This window comes from Anguilla rostrata, chromosome 12, assembly GCF_018555375.3.
Source record: "Anguilla rostrata isolate EN2019 chromosome 12, ASM1855537v3, whole genome shotgun sequence".
Classification (NCBI taxonomy): domain Eukaryota; kingdom Metazoa; phylum Chordata; class Actinopteri; order Anguilliformes; family Anguillidae; genus Anguilla; species Anguilla rostrata.
Window position 1 is genome coordinate 37,368,109 of NC_057944.1, and position 15,646 is coordinate 37,383,754.

Here is a 15,646-nt window from a genome sequence, read left to right on the forward strand (position 1 = left end):
GTCAGTGTGCTTGTTTAGAATTGCATTTAAGTAAACCCGTAGCCTGTCATTCTGAGGAGGAGGTGTAACCCAGGGCTGTACAGAGGCCATATGTTTCTGGAATGGTTGGTGGTTGTAAGACTCACAGTAGTCTGGGTGATACAGTTGGAAGACGGTGTCACAATGGCAGTCTGAGGGAAGACTCAAGATTGGTTAAATTTGGGCAAAAAAAATGGTTTAGCTCCTGTTCTTAACATATAATCTTCCACTAATTAAAGGTGAAATATGTCCACAACTGTTACAGGTCTTCAACCTTCACATAAATATAAAAAATGAATTGGATGGGTGGGCAAGAGTGCATTTGAAGGTGTACAGTAATCTGTGCCACAATTTACTAATCCATTTAATGATGAATCACACTGGTCTCTTATTATGACCAACTAACCCCCATAAACCCAATCTCATCCTGGTACTTATTTTTTCAATTTATCTCTGCTTCTTTTAAAACCACTGAAATTTAATCAATTGCATCGCTGTTTTAATGGTTCAAGCTAAATTCCCTCTGACATTAATAGGAACAATGACTGGATGATTGTTGCATCTGCAGGTGAAAGATAATGATACAATACAAATATGAGAAGATATATGGAAAATATGAGGCTAAAATTATGGTAATGATAAACCACAGCACATGCTATGTCAATTTGACAAAATACAAAAAATAAAAACACAACAAAGGAAAGATTTTAAAATATTGAAATCTATTTAATCGGTATTGAAACACAGGCTTCAGTCAAGATGGCAAGCAAGACCATCCCCCCTAAGTCTCCATTATTTTATACACACTAAGAGTCCCTTACACACATCAGCCAATCACATACTTATACATTCAGTGTCAATGAATACAACCAATCACAAGATGGAGAGTGTGCATGTGCGTGTAGGTGGCATAAAAGCCAGTGTGTTTGTATGTGTGTGTGTGTGTGTGTGTGTGTGTGTGTGCATGTGTGTGTGTGTTCTGCTTTCAAGTGGGAGTGGGGACACACTTTGAGTTCACCAATGGCTTTAACTAGCTTGATACGTTGGAAGATTCCCTAAAAACAATAATTAAAAATCTAAACTACGGAAAACACAAAAGCCATGTCTTGCCCTTGACTGCAAACCGGACGTGAACTTTTTAAAATTGTCTATTTCCTATTAAGCCCATCCCTCTTTCAAAAAATGGAGAGTAAAATATGGACTAAAAACGAGCAGCTTAGAGCTTTATATTTCTTCAGAATTCAAAAGTAAAAAGGATGGTTTCTCAGTGTTTGGACTCACCATCTTATCACGCTACTTCCCGGCCTGGTTCCTGTTCGGGCTTAGAGGTGATGGTGGGTCACATACATATACATTCATTAATTGTTAATGACACATTTAAAAATAAATACTTTGTAGATGGTAACAAATAAATAACAGCAGAATAGAAGTCTGAGAAGAAAACATACATAGAATCGCACTGCCCCTTTAAGGAGGGGAAAACCTGATATTCAGAATTCTGCTTTACGTGGTTTTGATCCTTCTGCATCGTTTTCTTCCACTTCCAAAGATGGCGCATAAGCAGAGATACTGTAAGACTTCAGAGTGTGAGCCGGTCTCCCATCTCTATTGCTGTTCATCTTCAATCTGACAACCAGACACTTATTAAAATACACGGACACAGATGTGCATTTCTGTGGCGACTTAAGAGTCTGAGTGACCAATCCCAGCCAGAGCTACAATTCTGGGCAGTGCAGCTTCACTCTAGAGCATGTATGTAGGACTGCTGGGCATTGCACCAGTGGCAGCCAGTCAGCTTGTCTTTCATTTCCTGCTGTGTTACATTCTTTTGGTGCGCAAGAGTCTGGCATAACTGAAATGGGGTATCAGAACCCTCTAGCAACAGACCACACCACAGCACTGGAGACAACTGCTTACTGCAGCAAACCATTAAATTAAATAATTACCTCACAGATAATTGGGTTATTAATAACATTACAACAACACTGTAATAGCACTAATACATATCATAAATGTAATTAGTAATGAGTTATATTATTACTATAATGATAATCACCATCATCAAGAAGCACTTTTTGAAGTTTTAGGTTACTCTGGTTGCTGTTACGTCAGTTGTCAGGCAGTGCAATGTGTTATATGCATGTGTGTGTGTGTGTGTGTGTGTGTGTGTGTGCGTGTGCGTGTGTGCGTTATATGCATGTGTGTGTGCGTGTGTGTGTGTGTCTTCTGAGCTCAGGCAGTCTCACAAGTGTTCCGTTTCTTGTTTCCTCAATGCAAAAGGAAGGTCATAGAGTGTATTTACAGAATAACAATCTCTCTCTGTCTATACATCCCTCACATTACCACATTCACTTTTTCATATATTTTATATCAGGGTCACTTTGAGTAGCTGGGGGCACTGTGTGTTTGTGTGTGTGCGCATGTGAGCGTGTGTGTGTGTGAGTATACATACTGTGTGCTGCACTGGGTGATTACAGACAGGAGAGAAACAGCTGAAAATAGGTGACCTTTTACCCCAGAAATGATGTCTATACCTCAACCTCGCCTCTTATTCTCAGTCTCTCACTCTCTGGCACCACACGTATGCAACGTACACACACACACACACACACTCTCTCACTCTCACTCTGACACGCAGTCTCAACCCAGCTGATCCTCGTATTGCTTCCTGAAACAGTCTCCAGCCGGGAAGAAATCCCAGCAGCGTTCCTGGTACATCTTCCAGACGTAGGATTCCTGGGAAATGAGGGGAAAAAAGTGGGAGGGAATTGTATGACCACTCAAACACTTCCGCAGGACAGAAATAAGCTGCCTCATGTTGGATTGTCAATGTCACCAACGCTCAACACAAAGCCAAACAGGAACTCTCTCTCACTGTCTGTTCATTCACCAACACTCAACACAAAGCCAAACAGGAACTCTCTCCCACGGTCTGTTCATTCACCAACACCCTACACAAGCCAAGCAGGAACTCTGAAACGGGCAGAGCACCAGACAGACAGAGATGGGCACTGACCTGTCCTGTGTGCTCAGTTTCATCCTTATTGATCAAGTACATCAGGAAGAACCTGCAGAAGAGAGGTGGAGGCAGAGTGTGCAAAATGAGACGAGGGCAGATGGTATTATACAGTACTTCACTGATGGATCTAGCGAGGTCAGGCTAAGACTGTTTAATGGAAGTAGCTCTGTTGTAAGTTGTAAATGATGACCCATACCGGCACAGTAAGAATTTCTTTTTTCTATACAAAGAGCTGTCAATGTGTAGAATGGCCAGCCAGCTCACTTAGAGGTACAGATCCTCAGGCACGACACAGTGCTGATTTTCTCTGCTCTATAAATGATGAGCCTGGATGGGCTGAATTGTCTGATATTATTAAATATTGTGTTTTTTTTGCTGCAGATTAGATCAGTGCTAAAAGGTGCAGGGCAGATGTTATATTTAATATGTAGGCCACATAGCCAACAAGACCGGGTACGGGCCCTTCCCTGGCTGTTCTGGGGTTTGCTCTGTGGGGGGGTGCACTGGGGCCTGCCGCAGGGTCGCTGGAGTCCGGGGAACTCACATGTAGTTGGCCAAGTTGTGCTCCTCCAGGGTGTGTGTCTCAAAGCCATGCGGCGTCGTGTCAAAGTAGTCGCTCCCGATCCCGCAGATGAAGCACTTAGTCTGGAGAAAGGGGCGATGGGTAAAATGAAAATGGGCATGCCCAAGCCAAATATTAATATACCATTAAAAATAAAGGTACAGCTGGGTTTTTAGCCTGTGAAATGATAGAGAATAACGGAAGAGAATACGATCGCTGCACCTCCATATCCTCTCTGACTTGCTCCTGTTGGTCTCTCAGCTCTCCAAAGGCATCAATAATCAGACCTGCATGTGAAACACATCCCACATCGAACCTGAGCAGAGTGACACATGCCAATCACACAGCACATGATCCACAGACAGCAGAGTGACAGGTGCCAATTACACAGCACATGATCCACAGACAGCATTGTGACAGGTGTCAATCACACAGTACACAAGCCCACAGACAACAGTGACAGTTGTCAATGACTGAGCACACATGAGACCACAGACAGCTGAGTGACAGGTGTCAATCACACAGCACATATGAGCCCAGATAGCAGAGTGACAGGTGTCAATCCAGGGTTTTTCCTGGCTCAGAATAGGGCTTAATTGGCCTATGCTGATGGATTAACACATTGTAAGGGGTCATTCTACAGGACTAATGGTATGTCACGGCAATATGTTTTGAAATGCATTTTCATTTTTATCACTCAAAATGTAGGTAACAATATTAATCTTAATGAATTCACAAAAATTCCACCATAACTTTATTATTTGTACACATTCACGTGGCTGTTACATTCTTTTCGTCACTGGTGTTACTTGTACCCTAATCTGTGCTGTGTGCACATCCTGTGTCCTTAGACTGTCTCCTTTAATTGACCCACAATTAAAATTACAATCTCCCGCTTCTTACGTTACAGTTTTAGTTTTGAGTTTTAGTGCACTGTGGCACTAGAGTGTGAAATGTACACAAGTCTTGAATGAGGCCTTCTTGAATCGGGACACTACAGGCAGGCAGTGTGCAAGGTGTGTGAGGGGCGTTGGGCTCACCCTGAATGATGGCCAGCAGGATGACGATGACGAAGAAGAAGAAAGTGATGTCAAAGACCACGCGGTACAGCTCGTATTCATCTCCTGCAGGGTCTTCAATCTCATCTCCAATACCCCCACCAGCTCGCACACCCACATACATGTGGAATAGATAGCACTAAGAGAGAGGTAAAGAGAGAAAAGTCGATAAATAGCACACTCATACATGCGCTGTATATATGTTCATGTGGAACAGATAACACACACACATAAACAGGATGCAGCACACACAAACATGTTCTCTTTCCAGGAGCAATAAGGAAAACGAACCTCTCTGAGCAGCATTATAGCCACCTATGTACTGTCCTGTGAGTCTCCCAGCTATAGCCGATGGGTGCAAATTTCAGTGGATAACATTATTTAAAGCAAGATATTTTCTTGATGTGCAATCTTGCGAGCCACCCCTCACCCTGCTTAGTTTTAGTGCTAAAATTCAGTTCGATGTTACATGTATCAGACATTTTTTTTACAGAGGTCCTTCCACATACAAATAATGTTGCAGAGCAGTCAATGAAAATATGGCAGATTTTGCCTGTCAAACAGCAGCTGCGATGATGTCTTCAGAATCCTTTAGATATGAGTGTTCTGCAGCAGTTCGTTATGAAGGATCATCCTGACACTATTGCTTATTGGGCTTATTCACTTCAGTAAGGTGTATTGCCAATTAAGACACTGTACAGTTTTAAAAAAGGCGGGAAAATGGCAAGTTGAAGTTGCCGCAGTCTATAATTACTCTTCACTCCACCCCAAAAGTACGAATTTCATTCTACAGAAGAACTGGTTATGAACCTCTCATTCAAATAAAGACTCCTCCTTCACCAATTCTTTGCCTATTGCTCAAACAATTTACAGGCCTCCTGGTCCATACTTTATTAACAAATTTAATTAATTTCTTTCTTACTTAGGTTATGGCAAATTTCTGGTGTCAGGTGACTAACCTTCACTTTGAAAATGCAAATGACTCTTACATCTGCATTTGTGACTTTTGGACTCAGATGGTTTTATACAAAACATTATTGGCTTCACACACCGTAACTTTATATCTGGTCTTAACTTTTGGCATCGACATTGGTGGTGTTGAAATTCACCATCACAATCCTATTCTTTCTGACCACCTCCAAATTAAAATACAAGTACAATGAACCCACCCTGTAAGAATCACTCTAGGTAGTGCATATTGCTTTTACATTTACAAAGTTTGTTGATATGCTGCCAGAATACTGACTGAGATGCTTCAACTAGCTCCAGGTCAACACATGAATTGGCAGACAGATTGGCTACTATTCTCCATAAACACTTGATGCGGCTGCTCCAATAAAAATAAAAATGTTCTGGAGAAGAGGCTTGCCCCTTGGCATGCTGACAAAAATCAGTCTCTTAAAAAAAGTCCTGACAACTGCAACAAAAATGGCACTCCACTAAATAGCAAGTATTTTATTTGGCCTGGAAAGGAAGCCTAGGTGCCTCTAAGCATGCTCTTACCTACACTAGGTCATCTTACTTTTCCAACCTTATAAAACAACAGAAGAATAATCCTCAAGTCATTTTATTATTGGTTATTTCTTTTACAGTGTGCCCTACTGAAACAATTCTAAATATGATCAATTTGCCCGGCTGCATTCCCAAATGCCTTCAGGTGGCATCAATGAAGCCCAACTTAACTGGAACCAACAGAACTGTCTACTAAAGACCCGCTTCTATCAAAGATCCTTGGGAAATGTGCATCTCAGCAGTTTCTTCTTTTCTACAGGCTGATAATGTGTTTGGTAGGTTTGAGTCTGGGTTTAGGAAGCATCATAGTACCGAGACAGCCCTTACTAAAGGAACAAACTATGTGTTCTCCCCATAATGTGCTTTTATTTCCATACTAGTACAAACAACTGTAAAGTATCGAACTACTGCCCTGAAACAAGATCGCCAACACAGGATAGAAAAATGGGCTTTATTCAGATTAACAAAGATTTTTTTCTTTTTACTTTTGTAGTTCTACACTGACAAAAGTAAAAAAGAAAATGCTGTTTGGATTTGAGATTTCCCGTGTGGGTGGCACTCCAACTCTTTCAGAACCCGTGGCATGCTTGATTAGCAAATATCTTTTCCCCCCACTCCTCCATATGTCAGTAAAATGTAGCCTGACATATGTTTAAATATGAAAATTAAAATATTCTGAACGTGTTTCTAAACAAATGCATGTACAGTACAAAGTAAGCAGAGCACAGCTCACACCTCAAGCAGTGTTTAATTTGACTGGTGTTCATTTCAGTGGATAGTGTGTTATATTCAGCAAGTTATTTTTTATGTGTCTGTGCCTCAACCCTGCTCAGTCTCAAAATTATGCTCAATGCTGTTAGATTTACCTTTAGACAATTACAATACAGAACAACTCATGCAAATAAGACATAAGACATAAGATAAGGTTTTGCCTGTCAAATACAATACAAAACAACTCATGCAAATAAGACATAAGACATAAGATAAGGTTTTGCCTGTCAAATAGCAGCTAACCACAGAATCCTTCAGGTCTGCATGACCAGATTGTCATCAATGATCTTCCGGACCCAAATGCTTATGTGCTTATTCAGCTCAGAATGCTTTACTACCACACAAGGCTGCAGAGAGTTTTTAAAGTAACATTTTGGTGCATGGAAATAACAGTGTCATTACCATGACATAACTGTCATGAAGCATCACGTCCAATCATAATAATGACATACCTTTACCTTTGTTATGATGCAATTTGTAGTTTGTGTGACACCCGCCCCTCACCCTGAGGTCACGGACTGCTCCGGCCCCGCCCCTCACCCTGAGGTCACTGACCCCTCCGGCCCCACCCCTCACCCTGAGGTCACGGACTGCTCCGGCCCCGCCCCTCACCCTGAGGTCACTGACCCCTCCGGCCCCACCCCTCACCCCGAGGTCACTGACCTCCGGCCCCACCTCCCTGAGGTCTGACGCCCGGCCCCCCCTCACCCTGAGGTCACGGACTGCTCCGGCCCCGCCCCTCACCCTGAGGTCACTGACCCCTCCGGCCCCACCCCTCACCCTGAGGTCACTGACCCCTCCGGCCCCACCCCTCACCCTGAGGTCACTGACCCCTCCGGCCCCGCCCCTCACCCTGAGGTCACTGACCCCTCTGGCCGTGTTTCATGCGCACACTTCGACGCAGTATGGAGCTCCACATACATCACTCTGCCCCTCTAAACTGCACACCATACTTCTCTTCATTTGGACTTCTACTTTTCCTGCTAGTTTGTTAGTGAGCTGTTACCTGCTCAAAGTCAAGTCTTTCTCCCTCTCTCTCACTCACTCACCGTCATCATGTCATCACACTTCATGTCCGGCTCGTCCTCGTCCTCGCTCATGTTGTAGAACTTGCGGAAGAAGTTGAAGGCCACTACAGTGTAGAGATACACCACCACAGCCAGTAGTCCCACCGTCATCATCAGCTGGGAGTGAGAGGAAGGATGTTAATAAGAGCACAACCTCATGACTTCCATGAGTTATCAGAGAGGGCGCAGCCTATCAGAGAGATCCACGAGAGAGTTCAGCCGAAAAGAGAGCCATCAGGGAGAGCTCAGCCTATCAGAGAGTGCCATCAGAAAGAGATCCGCCTATCAAAGAGAGCCATGAGAGAAAGCTCAGCCTATCAGGGAGAGCACAGCCAATCAGAAAAAGCTTGGGGGCATGCTAACGGCATACCATTTTTATTTAGGCATAATACAGTTACCCATCATCTGAGCATTTGGCAACATATTCCAAACTGCCCAGAGTCCTTTATCAGCATCCTATTTAATGAAGCTGTCGTTTATAACATTAATATTCTAGATTGGTAGCTACAGTTCTTTGTGAAAGCGTTTAGCTGAAACAGGATACGTGATGGTAGCCTCACACAAGAACCATTTGAAGGTGGAATCAAAGGCTGCCATATTTGAGGAACTGGGTTTGTGAAAAATGACTTACTTTAATACCCATAGTTCAGCACTCGTTTAATTGGACTTACTCAGAAGACTGACATAGTCTAAGAGCTATGAACGACGTTATTCAAAAAGCTATTTTTTGTCCTGTAAGCAATGTTACTCCATTAAAATTGAACAGTTTCACCCCATTATGTGAGTCTATAAAATAATAATAATAATAATAATAATAATAATAATTTTCTTGTTTAACTGATGTGGTCTTCTTCAATATTATTTTCTAACATTCAAATCACATGTGATTAGAATGTGATGTATTGATCATTTTGCAGATGACGCAGTACTACCCACCTTAATATTTTCTTGGTCATGTAACTGATGTGGCCTTTTTCAATATCATTTTCAGAAAAAGAGAGTGGTGGAAAATACTGAGGTGGGCATTATTGCATCAGGGGAGGTGAACCACCTCCTATAAAGCGCAAGGGAACATCTGAGCTCCAGCCCTGACCTACAGAACTGCGGGTGGATAAAGGACAGACCTGGTCAGACTCAGACACGCTTCTGAAACAGAAACACTGACTTGTTTAAACCGTCTTTCTGATCTCAAAGCACTGCTGCAGATCCCTGAGAGTTTTCAGCAAAAAACACTGCGCAAATCCAAAGTGCACAATCTCTGGTCAGTAACTTGTCAGTAATCTGCGGGTCTGTTAGCATTTCTGAAAGAATAAAGTATTCTATTAGCTTCTTCTATTGCTTACACCACTGCGAGGTGTTACTCTCTCTGTTTTCTCGCTGTCCAAATAAAGCAAGAAAAACATTCAAGAGGAGGGGTAAAAAGGTAAAAATAAAGAAAAGTAGCGTCAGTGGCACAGGAGCCCCATGCAGCACCTGTTTGCCATTGTGGGTGACCGAGGACAGGATGGTGCGCAGGGTCTTCACTCCCATGGCGATGTCCAGCAGGTGACTGGCGAAGAAAAAGTTGTTGTAGTGGCCGAGCAGTGACATCACCAGGTACCAACACAGGTAGAGGAAGGTCTGAAAGACAACGCCAGGGAGAAAAGGAGAGCGCTCTTTCATTTACGTTTCCACTGATGACGTTTCCAAAGCCGTGGTACCGGACCACGGTAACATAAATCTCCTGATTACTGATTAACATTCAATAGAAATTTCTGAAAAATAATCTGACCTCCACAATGTACGAGACCCATAAAACTGTCATTTTTACTACTGTATCTGCAGTGTATATAGCCCCAAGGTTAGAAAAGGCCCATCTGATCTTCAGCTGCCTAGGCTACCCGATGTAGCAATGATCACGCCAGAGAGTGATTCATAACCAAATCAGTACACCATTCGAATGGATGGGGGTGGGGCCAGGTTGTCAGAATAACTCATTCAAAGGGACACTACTGCTGTCCAATGAATGCAACAGATATACAAACAGGCAGGATAATGGCAGGATGTTGAGAATGTCATAATTAAGGGTGGGTATCATTAAGGTCTTATTGGTTTAATCTCGCCCAATGCACGCTGGGATAGGTTCCGCGTTCCCCGGCGACCCTGCTCAGGATAAGCGGGTATAGATAATGGATGGATGGTTTACTACCACTAACATAATGGTTTAACATGATTTTTTTTTTTCAGGAATTAAATCACACATTTGACATCACACAATTTTAATTTCACAGACAGGAAGGAGTCCTGTTTGAGAAGTAGAGTGAAATGATAGAGAAGACTAAAGAAAGGGAGGAGCACTGAGATGATGACAGAAAAAAGAAAATTTGGTCCATACCATAAGGAACCTTTTCTCTTAAATTAGCCCTGCCCCCCATACCCACCCCATAAATGGCTGTTGCCGCTTCACTTATAGACAGAGCATCAAGCTTCCTGTTGATTCCACAGGAAACACTGTTAACGGTGCACGCCACAGTACACACGTCTGTACACACACCAGGGAAACGCATCATCCTCACTCACATTGTCCGTGAAAACCACCCCAAACTTCCAGATCTGGTACTTGACGTCAATGGAGGTGATCCTGGGGAGAAGAGAACAGGAAACAGGAAGTGCGCTTCAGGGTTAATTCAGTTTCACCACTCGGTAAAAACCCTTGCTGTGTGCCAGTGTGTGTCTGACATGCCATTGAATGTGCATGTATATATGCATGAGTGCATGTGTATCCGTGTGCGCGAATGTACACAAATGTGTGTGTGCGCGTGTAAGAGCATGTGTTTAGTACCAGGTGAATGCGGAACTGTCGGCCTCTGGTTTCTTCTCCTGTTGCTGAGCACTGACGTCCAGAGAGGCCAGGTCCATTCCCAAGAGCTCAGCGATCCTCTCTCTGCCGTAGATATCACCGTACTTCTCCAGCACCTGCACACACGTGCGCATACACAGAGCAATAAACTCCCCCACTTACCACTCATTTCACTCACACATGCACACACACACACACACACACCCACTCTCACTGATTTCACACATCCCCACCCTGGTTTCACACATCCTCACTTTTCACTGAATTCACACAGTCCCACCAAATTAGGCTCTGCTCTTAATGCCACTCACCTTTCTCTTCACAAACTTGTCCCAGTAGTTGGTCGGGAAAGAGCTGTGGAATGAAATGAAATGAAATGTAATGAAAAAGCAAATTTTTAAAAAGTACAGGTAGCCCATTCAGCCACACTAGATGGAGTTGAAAACCATTGGCATGACTGTCCATTTGGGAAGACCTAAGGCATTTAAAATGGTGTTTAATATTTAGGAAATAAATTAATTGTACTCATCTACATGCTTGACTTAAGTTAAGTTTGTTCAGCGATTAATGTAAAATGTGTTCAACAAATTTGCTTACTGCATTGACATAGCCTCCAAGGGACTATTGATGTTGATGATTGATACTATCGGACAAGTACACAATCTGAATCACTTTTCTGAAGACCAGGTAGGAAGTAATATTTCCTGCCTCGGTGTCTGTGATGCAGTGGTTTAACATTGAAGATGTTGAGATTGTGTTCAGTCTTACGGTGTGTTGAGCACCAGTCTGTCCCACTGGCCCTTGATGTCGTCATCCTCAGGCTGCTCGGTGACGTACACACCGTCAAACTCCAGCTTGCGAGCCAGCTCCTTCTCTCTCTTAAAGATAACCAGGGGAACCTGAGGAGGAACGGAGCGCCACGTGCTTAAACACAAAAATGTTAAAGCGCAGCTGGCGGCTTCCTGAACGTTTCCATGGCATGTTGTGTTATGAATCAAGAACACGACCATACAAAAGAACTTTCTTGAACATAACACATAATCGCACAACGAGGAGAACAGACCATTCTGCCCATTTAGGCTCATTATTTTTACTACAATCTAAAAGAGTATCCAGCACTGAATCAAGCCTGGACTTCAACACAAGTCCGTCTTTGCTTCTACGACTCCTAGCAAACTGTTTCACTATACAGACCCACACACACACGCACACAACACACACACACACCACACACACACACACACACACACACACACACACACTCACACACTCACCACACACAACACACACACACCCCACACTCACAACACCACACACACCCACAACCACCCACACACACACAAACCACACACACACACACTCCACAGACCCACAACACACACACAACCACACCACTCAAAACACACACACACACACTACACAGACCCACCCACATACACACAACACCCCACACAACAAAAAACTCAAACACAACACAACACCCAACCAAACACAACCACTCCCAGCCACACACAATCACATCAACAACACACACACACATCACACACACCACACACACACCACACCACACACCACAAAACACACTACACACACACCACACCACACACACACCACACACACACACCACACACACACACACACCACACTCACACACACACACACACACTCACACACACACACACACACACACACCACACACACACACACACACACACACACACACACCACAACCACACACACACACCACACACACACACACACACACCACACACACACCACACCACACACACACACCACACACACACACACCACACCACACACACACACACACCACACACACACACACACACACCACACACACACTCACAGCACACACACACACACACACACACACACACACACACACACACACACACACACCACACACACACACACAACCACACAACACACACACACCACACACACACACCACACACACACACACCACACACACACACACACCCACACACACACTCACACACACACACACACACACACACACACACACACCACACCACACAACCACACACACACACACACACACACACCACACACACACACACACACACACACCACACCCACACACACACACACTCACAGACACACACACAAACACACCCACACACCCACACACACACACAGACACACACACACACACACTCACACCACACCACACACACACACACACACTCATTATTGTATTGAGTAATCTGCGGGAATTTGACTGGTGTGTATAAAGGATGAAGTATTTCAGATATGCCATCTGATCATGGTCTGTTGGGTAGCGAGCCTGCATGCAGTGGCTCTCCAGCAGACAGCGCCCCGTTGCGGCAGCCTGTGTTCATGCCGGAAGCAGACCTTGAGGCAGTTGTATCCGATGATGCAGAGGAAGGAGATGACGGAGTGCAGAATGGCGAGGCAGAACAGCGCTGGCTGCATGTATCCAGTACTCTCCTCCAGGAAGAAGTACACCAGGCTTTCCTCATCCTCCTCATCTCCTCCATCCTCCACTCCAGAACCTTCCGCCTCGCCCCCGGAACCCTCGAACATCCCGGAGCCTTCGAACATCGCTGAGCCCTCAAGCTCCTCCTCACCTCTGGGAGTGTCTGACACCTGTGCATGGGGGGGGGGAGGGGTAGACCAGTGAGAGAAACTAACAGAGAGGGGCAGATATGGACACTATGACTGTATGACTACTCGGGTATAATAATCATATAATTAAATACATATTTAAAATACCATGGATACTGGGCAAAAACATCCAAAATGTACAATCAATATAAAAGAAGAATTATCCTAAATATTGGGGAATTAGTTCAAATAGATTTTTTATGTTCTAATGATGTTTTTGGTTGCATTTGACCAACCCAAGTCTGATCACGATACAGTATGTAAACCCAATTTCTCCACAGTGATGGAGAGAAACAGGAACACACAGTACGATGAAGCAGGGAGAGCAGAGCATTCTGGGAACCTTGTAGAAGAGCAGGATGAAGTTGAGAGCGAAGGCGATGAAGAGAGCCAGGAAGCGTAGGTTGTAGAAGTTACGGGAGAGGTAGTTCTGCGAAGGAGAGAAACATAGCATAAGACACTCCGCACACACCACTGACATGGATTATCCATACAACACTTATCCTTACACAGATAATTATCAGAGCCAACTTTTGTCTGCCGGAATGTAATAGATTTTAATGTCATGCACGTGCTTTCATTTTCCAAGCTGAAAGCTGCATAAATACTGTTGGTATTTGTCAAATGTGATCAGTTAATTTTTTCACCAACTTCTCACAGACACACAATTGAGTACATCCAAAAACGCTAATCATTTCTGAGTAGCAAATATTTATTATTGACTTCACAGCAGTTTAAATGACACCATCGTTTCGATTTGCTGTGAGACTTCTTTTGGTGGCGTGAGAATGGGAGATAGACGCTGAAAGCCTGAGAGCTGATTTACATGCAGTCAAACTAAACAGCCGGGGATTCAGGACCCCTTAGCCCTTAACCCCTTAACCCTGGTTTCACTGCTCTTAAATAAAGCCTTGTATATCCTTGTGGCAACACACAGTAGGGACACGGACTAAGGCAATTTTTGAAGGGCACAAGTGTAGTGAAGAAATATTCATGGTATACACATAATGTACATAAAAATGTATAAGTGGCCCTTGATGCAGGTCCCTGTGTGAGACTGATGAAATGAGACTGAGAATTCAGGATGAGGTAGGAAGTCACTGCGCTCACCATGAACTTGATCCTCTGGACCTCCAGCTCGTTCCAGAGCTCAAAGGCGTCCTCTCCTGCAGTCTTCTTTTCTTTCTGGGTCTTTGTCTTCACCTTCTCTTTCTCCTCCTCCACCTCCACCTCTTTCGGCTCCTCTTTTTCCTCTGGCTCCTTTTCAGCCTTCTCTCCATTCTCAGTGCTGAAAGCCAAAGAGCCAGTGATGTGCCATACATACACGATCTGCTGTTCCTGAAAACTCTGCTCCCTCACACCAACGGTACAGGAAACAGAGGTGGCAGGGCTTCTGATTGGCTGAAGTGACGAGGCTCCTGACTGGCCGAGGTCTAGCCTTTACATCGTTCGCTTGAGCCATTAGCTGACTAGGTACACCAACTGCACAGGAAACAGAGGTGGCAGAGCTTCCGATTGGTGGATGTGACAAGGCTCCTGATTGGGTGAGTTCCCTAGCCTGTCCATCGCTTTCTTGAGCCATTAGCTCACTACAGCCAGGGGTCTGCAACAGTGGGACTAAACTCATCTATCCATGGTGACCTCGCTCAGGCACAGAGTACATTAGTTGGCACGTACACATCAATCTCATCAGTGTTTTTTGGGTTGGAAGGTACTGAGGGAGAGAGGACAGAGCAGAACTCACTCAGCTTTCTCTGGTTCTGGCGCTGGTTCCTCTGCAGGTGCCTCTGGTTCAGCTTCCTCTTCCTCTGAGCCAGTCAGCTAAAACACCATAGAAACAACAGGAGAGAGAATAACTGTGAGAAGGGCTAAAACACCATAGAAACAACAGGAGAGAGAATAACTGTGAGAAGGGCTAAAACACCATAGATACAACAGGAGAGAATAACTGAGATAAAAGCTAAAACACCATATAAACAACAGGAGAGAATAACTGAAAGAGAGAAACAAAATAAAAACAGCAGGTGAGAATAACTCAACAACCACAGCTCTGGGTTTATACGGAGTTTGCTTCAAAACTATCAATGTGCAGCTACATGGCAAAACTATTCACAGAACATGTTATGTGAC

At 44.1% G+C, this 15,646-nt stretch overlaps 1 protein-coding gene across 1 annotated transcript in view; it reads right to left on the minus strand.

Moving 5' to 3' along the window:
• Positions 1 to 723: 723 nt before the first annotated feature.
• The window catches only part of ryr1b (ryanodine receptor 1b (skeletal)), a 94,588-nt gene continuing 79,665 nt past the window's right edge, over positions 724 to 15,646 (minus strand). The window contains exons 93-107 of the mRNA XM_064301124.1: positions 15,261 to 15,337; positions 14,627 to 14,804; positions 13,860 to 13,946; positions 13,244 to 13,498; positions 11,615 to 11,745; positions 11,158 to 11,200; positions 10,829 to 10,962; positions 10,567 to 10,627; positions 9,481 to 9,627; positions 7,990 to 8,124; positions 4,640 to 4,796; positions 3,822 to 3,886; positions 3,582 to 3,682; positions 3,035 to 3,086; positions 724 to 2,754 (exon numbers count right to left, since the gene is read on the minus strand). Coding sequence (XP_064157194.1) covers positions 2,659 to 2,754; positions 3,035 to 3,086; positions 3,582 to 3,682; positions 3,822 to 3,886; positions 4,640 to 4,796; positions 7,990 to 8,124; positions 9,481 to 9,627; positions 10,567 to 10,627; positions 10,829 to 10,962; positions 11,158 to 11,200; positions 11,615 to 11,745; positions 13,244 to 13,498; positions 13,860 to 13,946; positions 14,627 to 14,804; positions 15,261 to 15,337 — 1,719 coding nt within the window. The 3' untranslated portion in view covers positions 724 to 2,658. The remainder of the gene's footprint in view (positions 2,755 to 3,034; positions 3,087 to 3,581; positions 3,683 to 3,821; positions 3,887 to 4,639; positions 4,797 to 7,989; positions 8,125 to 9,480; positions 9,628 to 10,566; positions 10,628 to 10,828; positions 10,963 to 11,157; positions 11,201 to 11,614; positions 11,746 to 13,243; positions 13,499 to 13,859; positions 13,947 to 14,626; positions 14,805 to 15,260; positions 15,338 to 15,646) is intronic.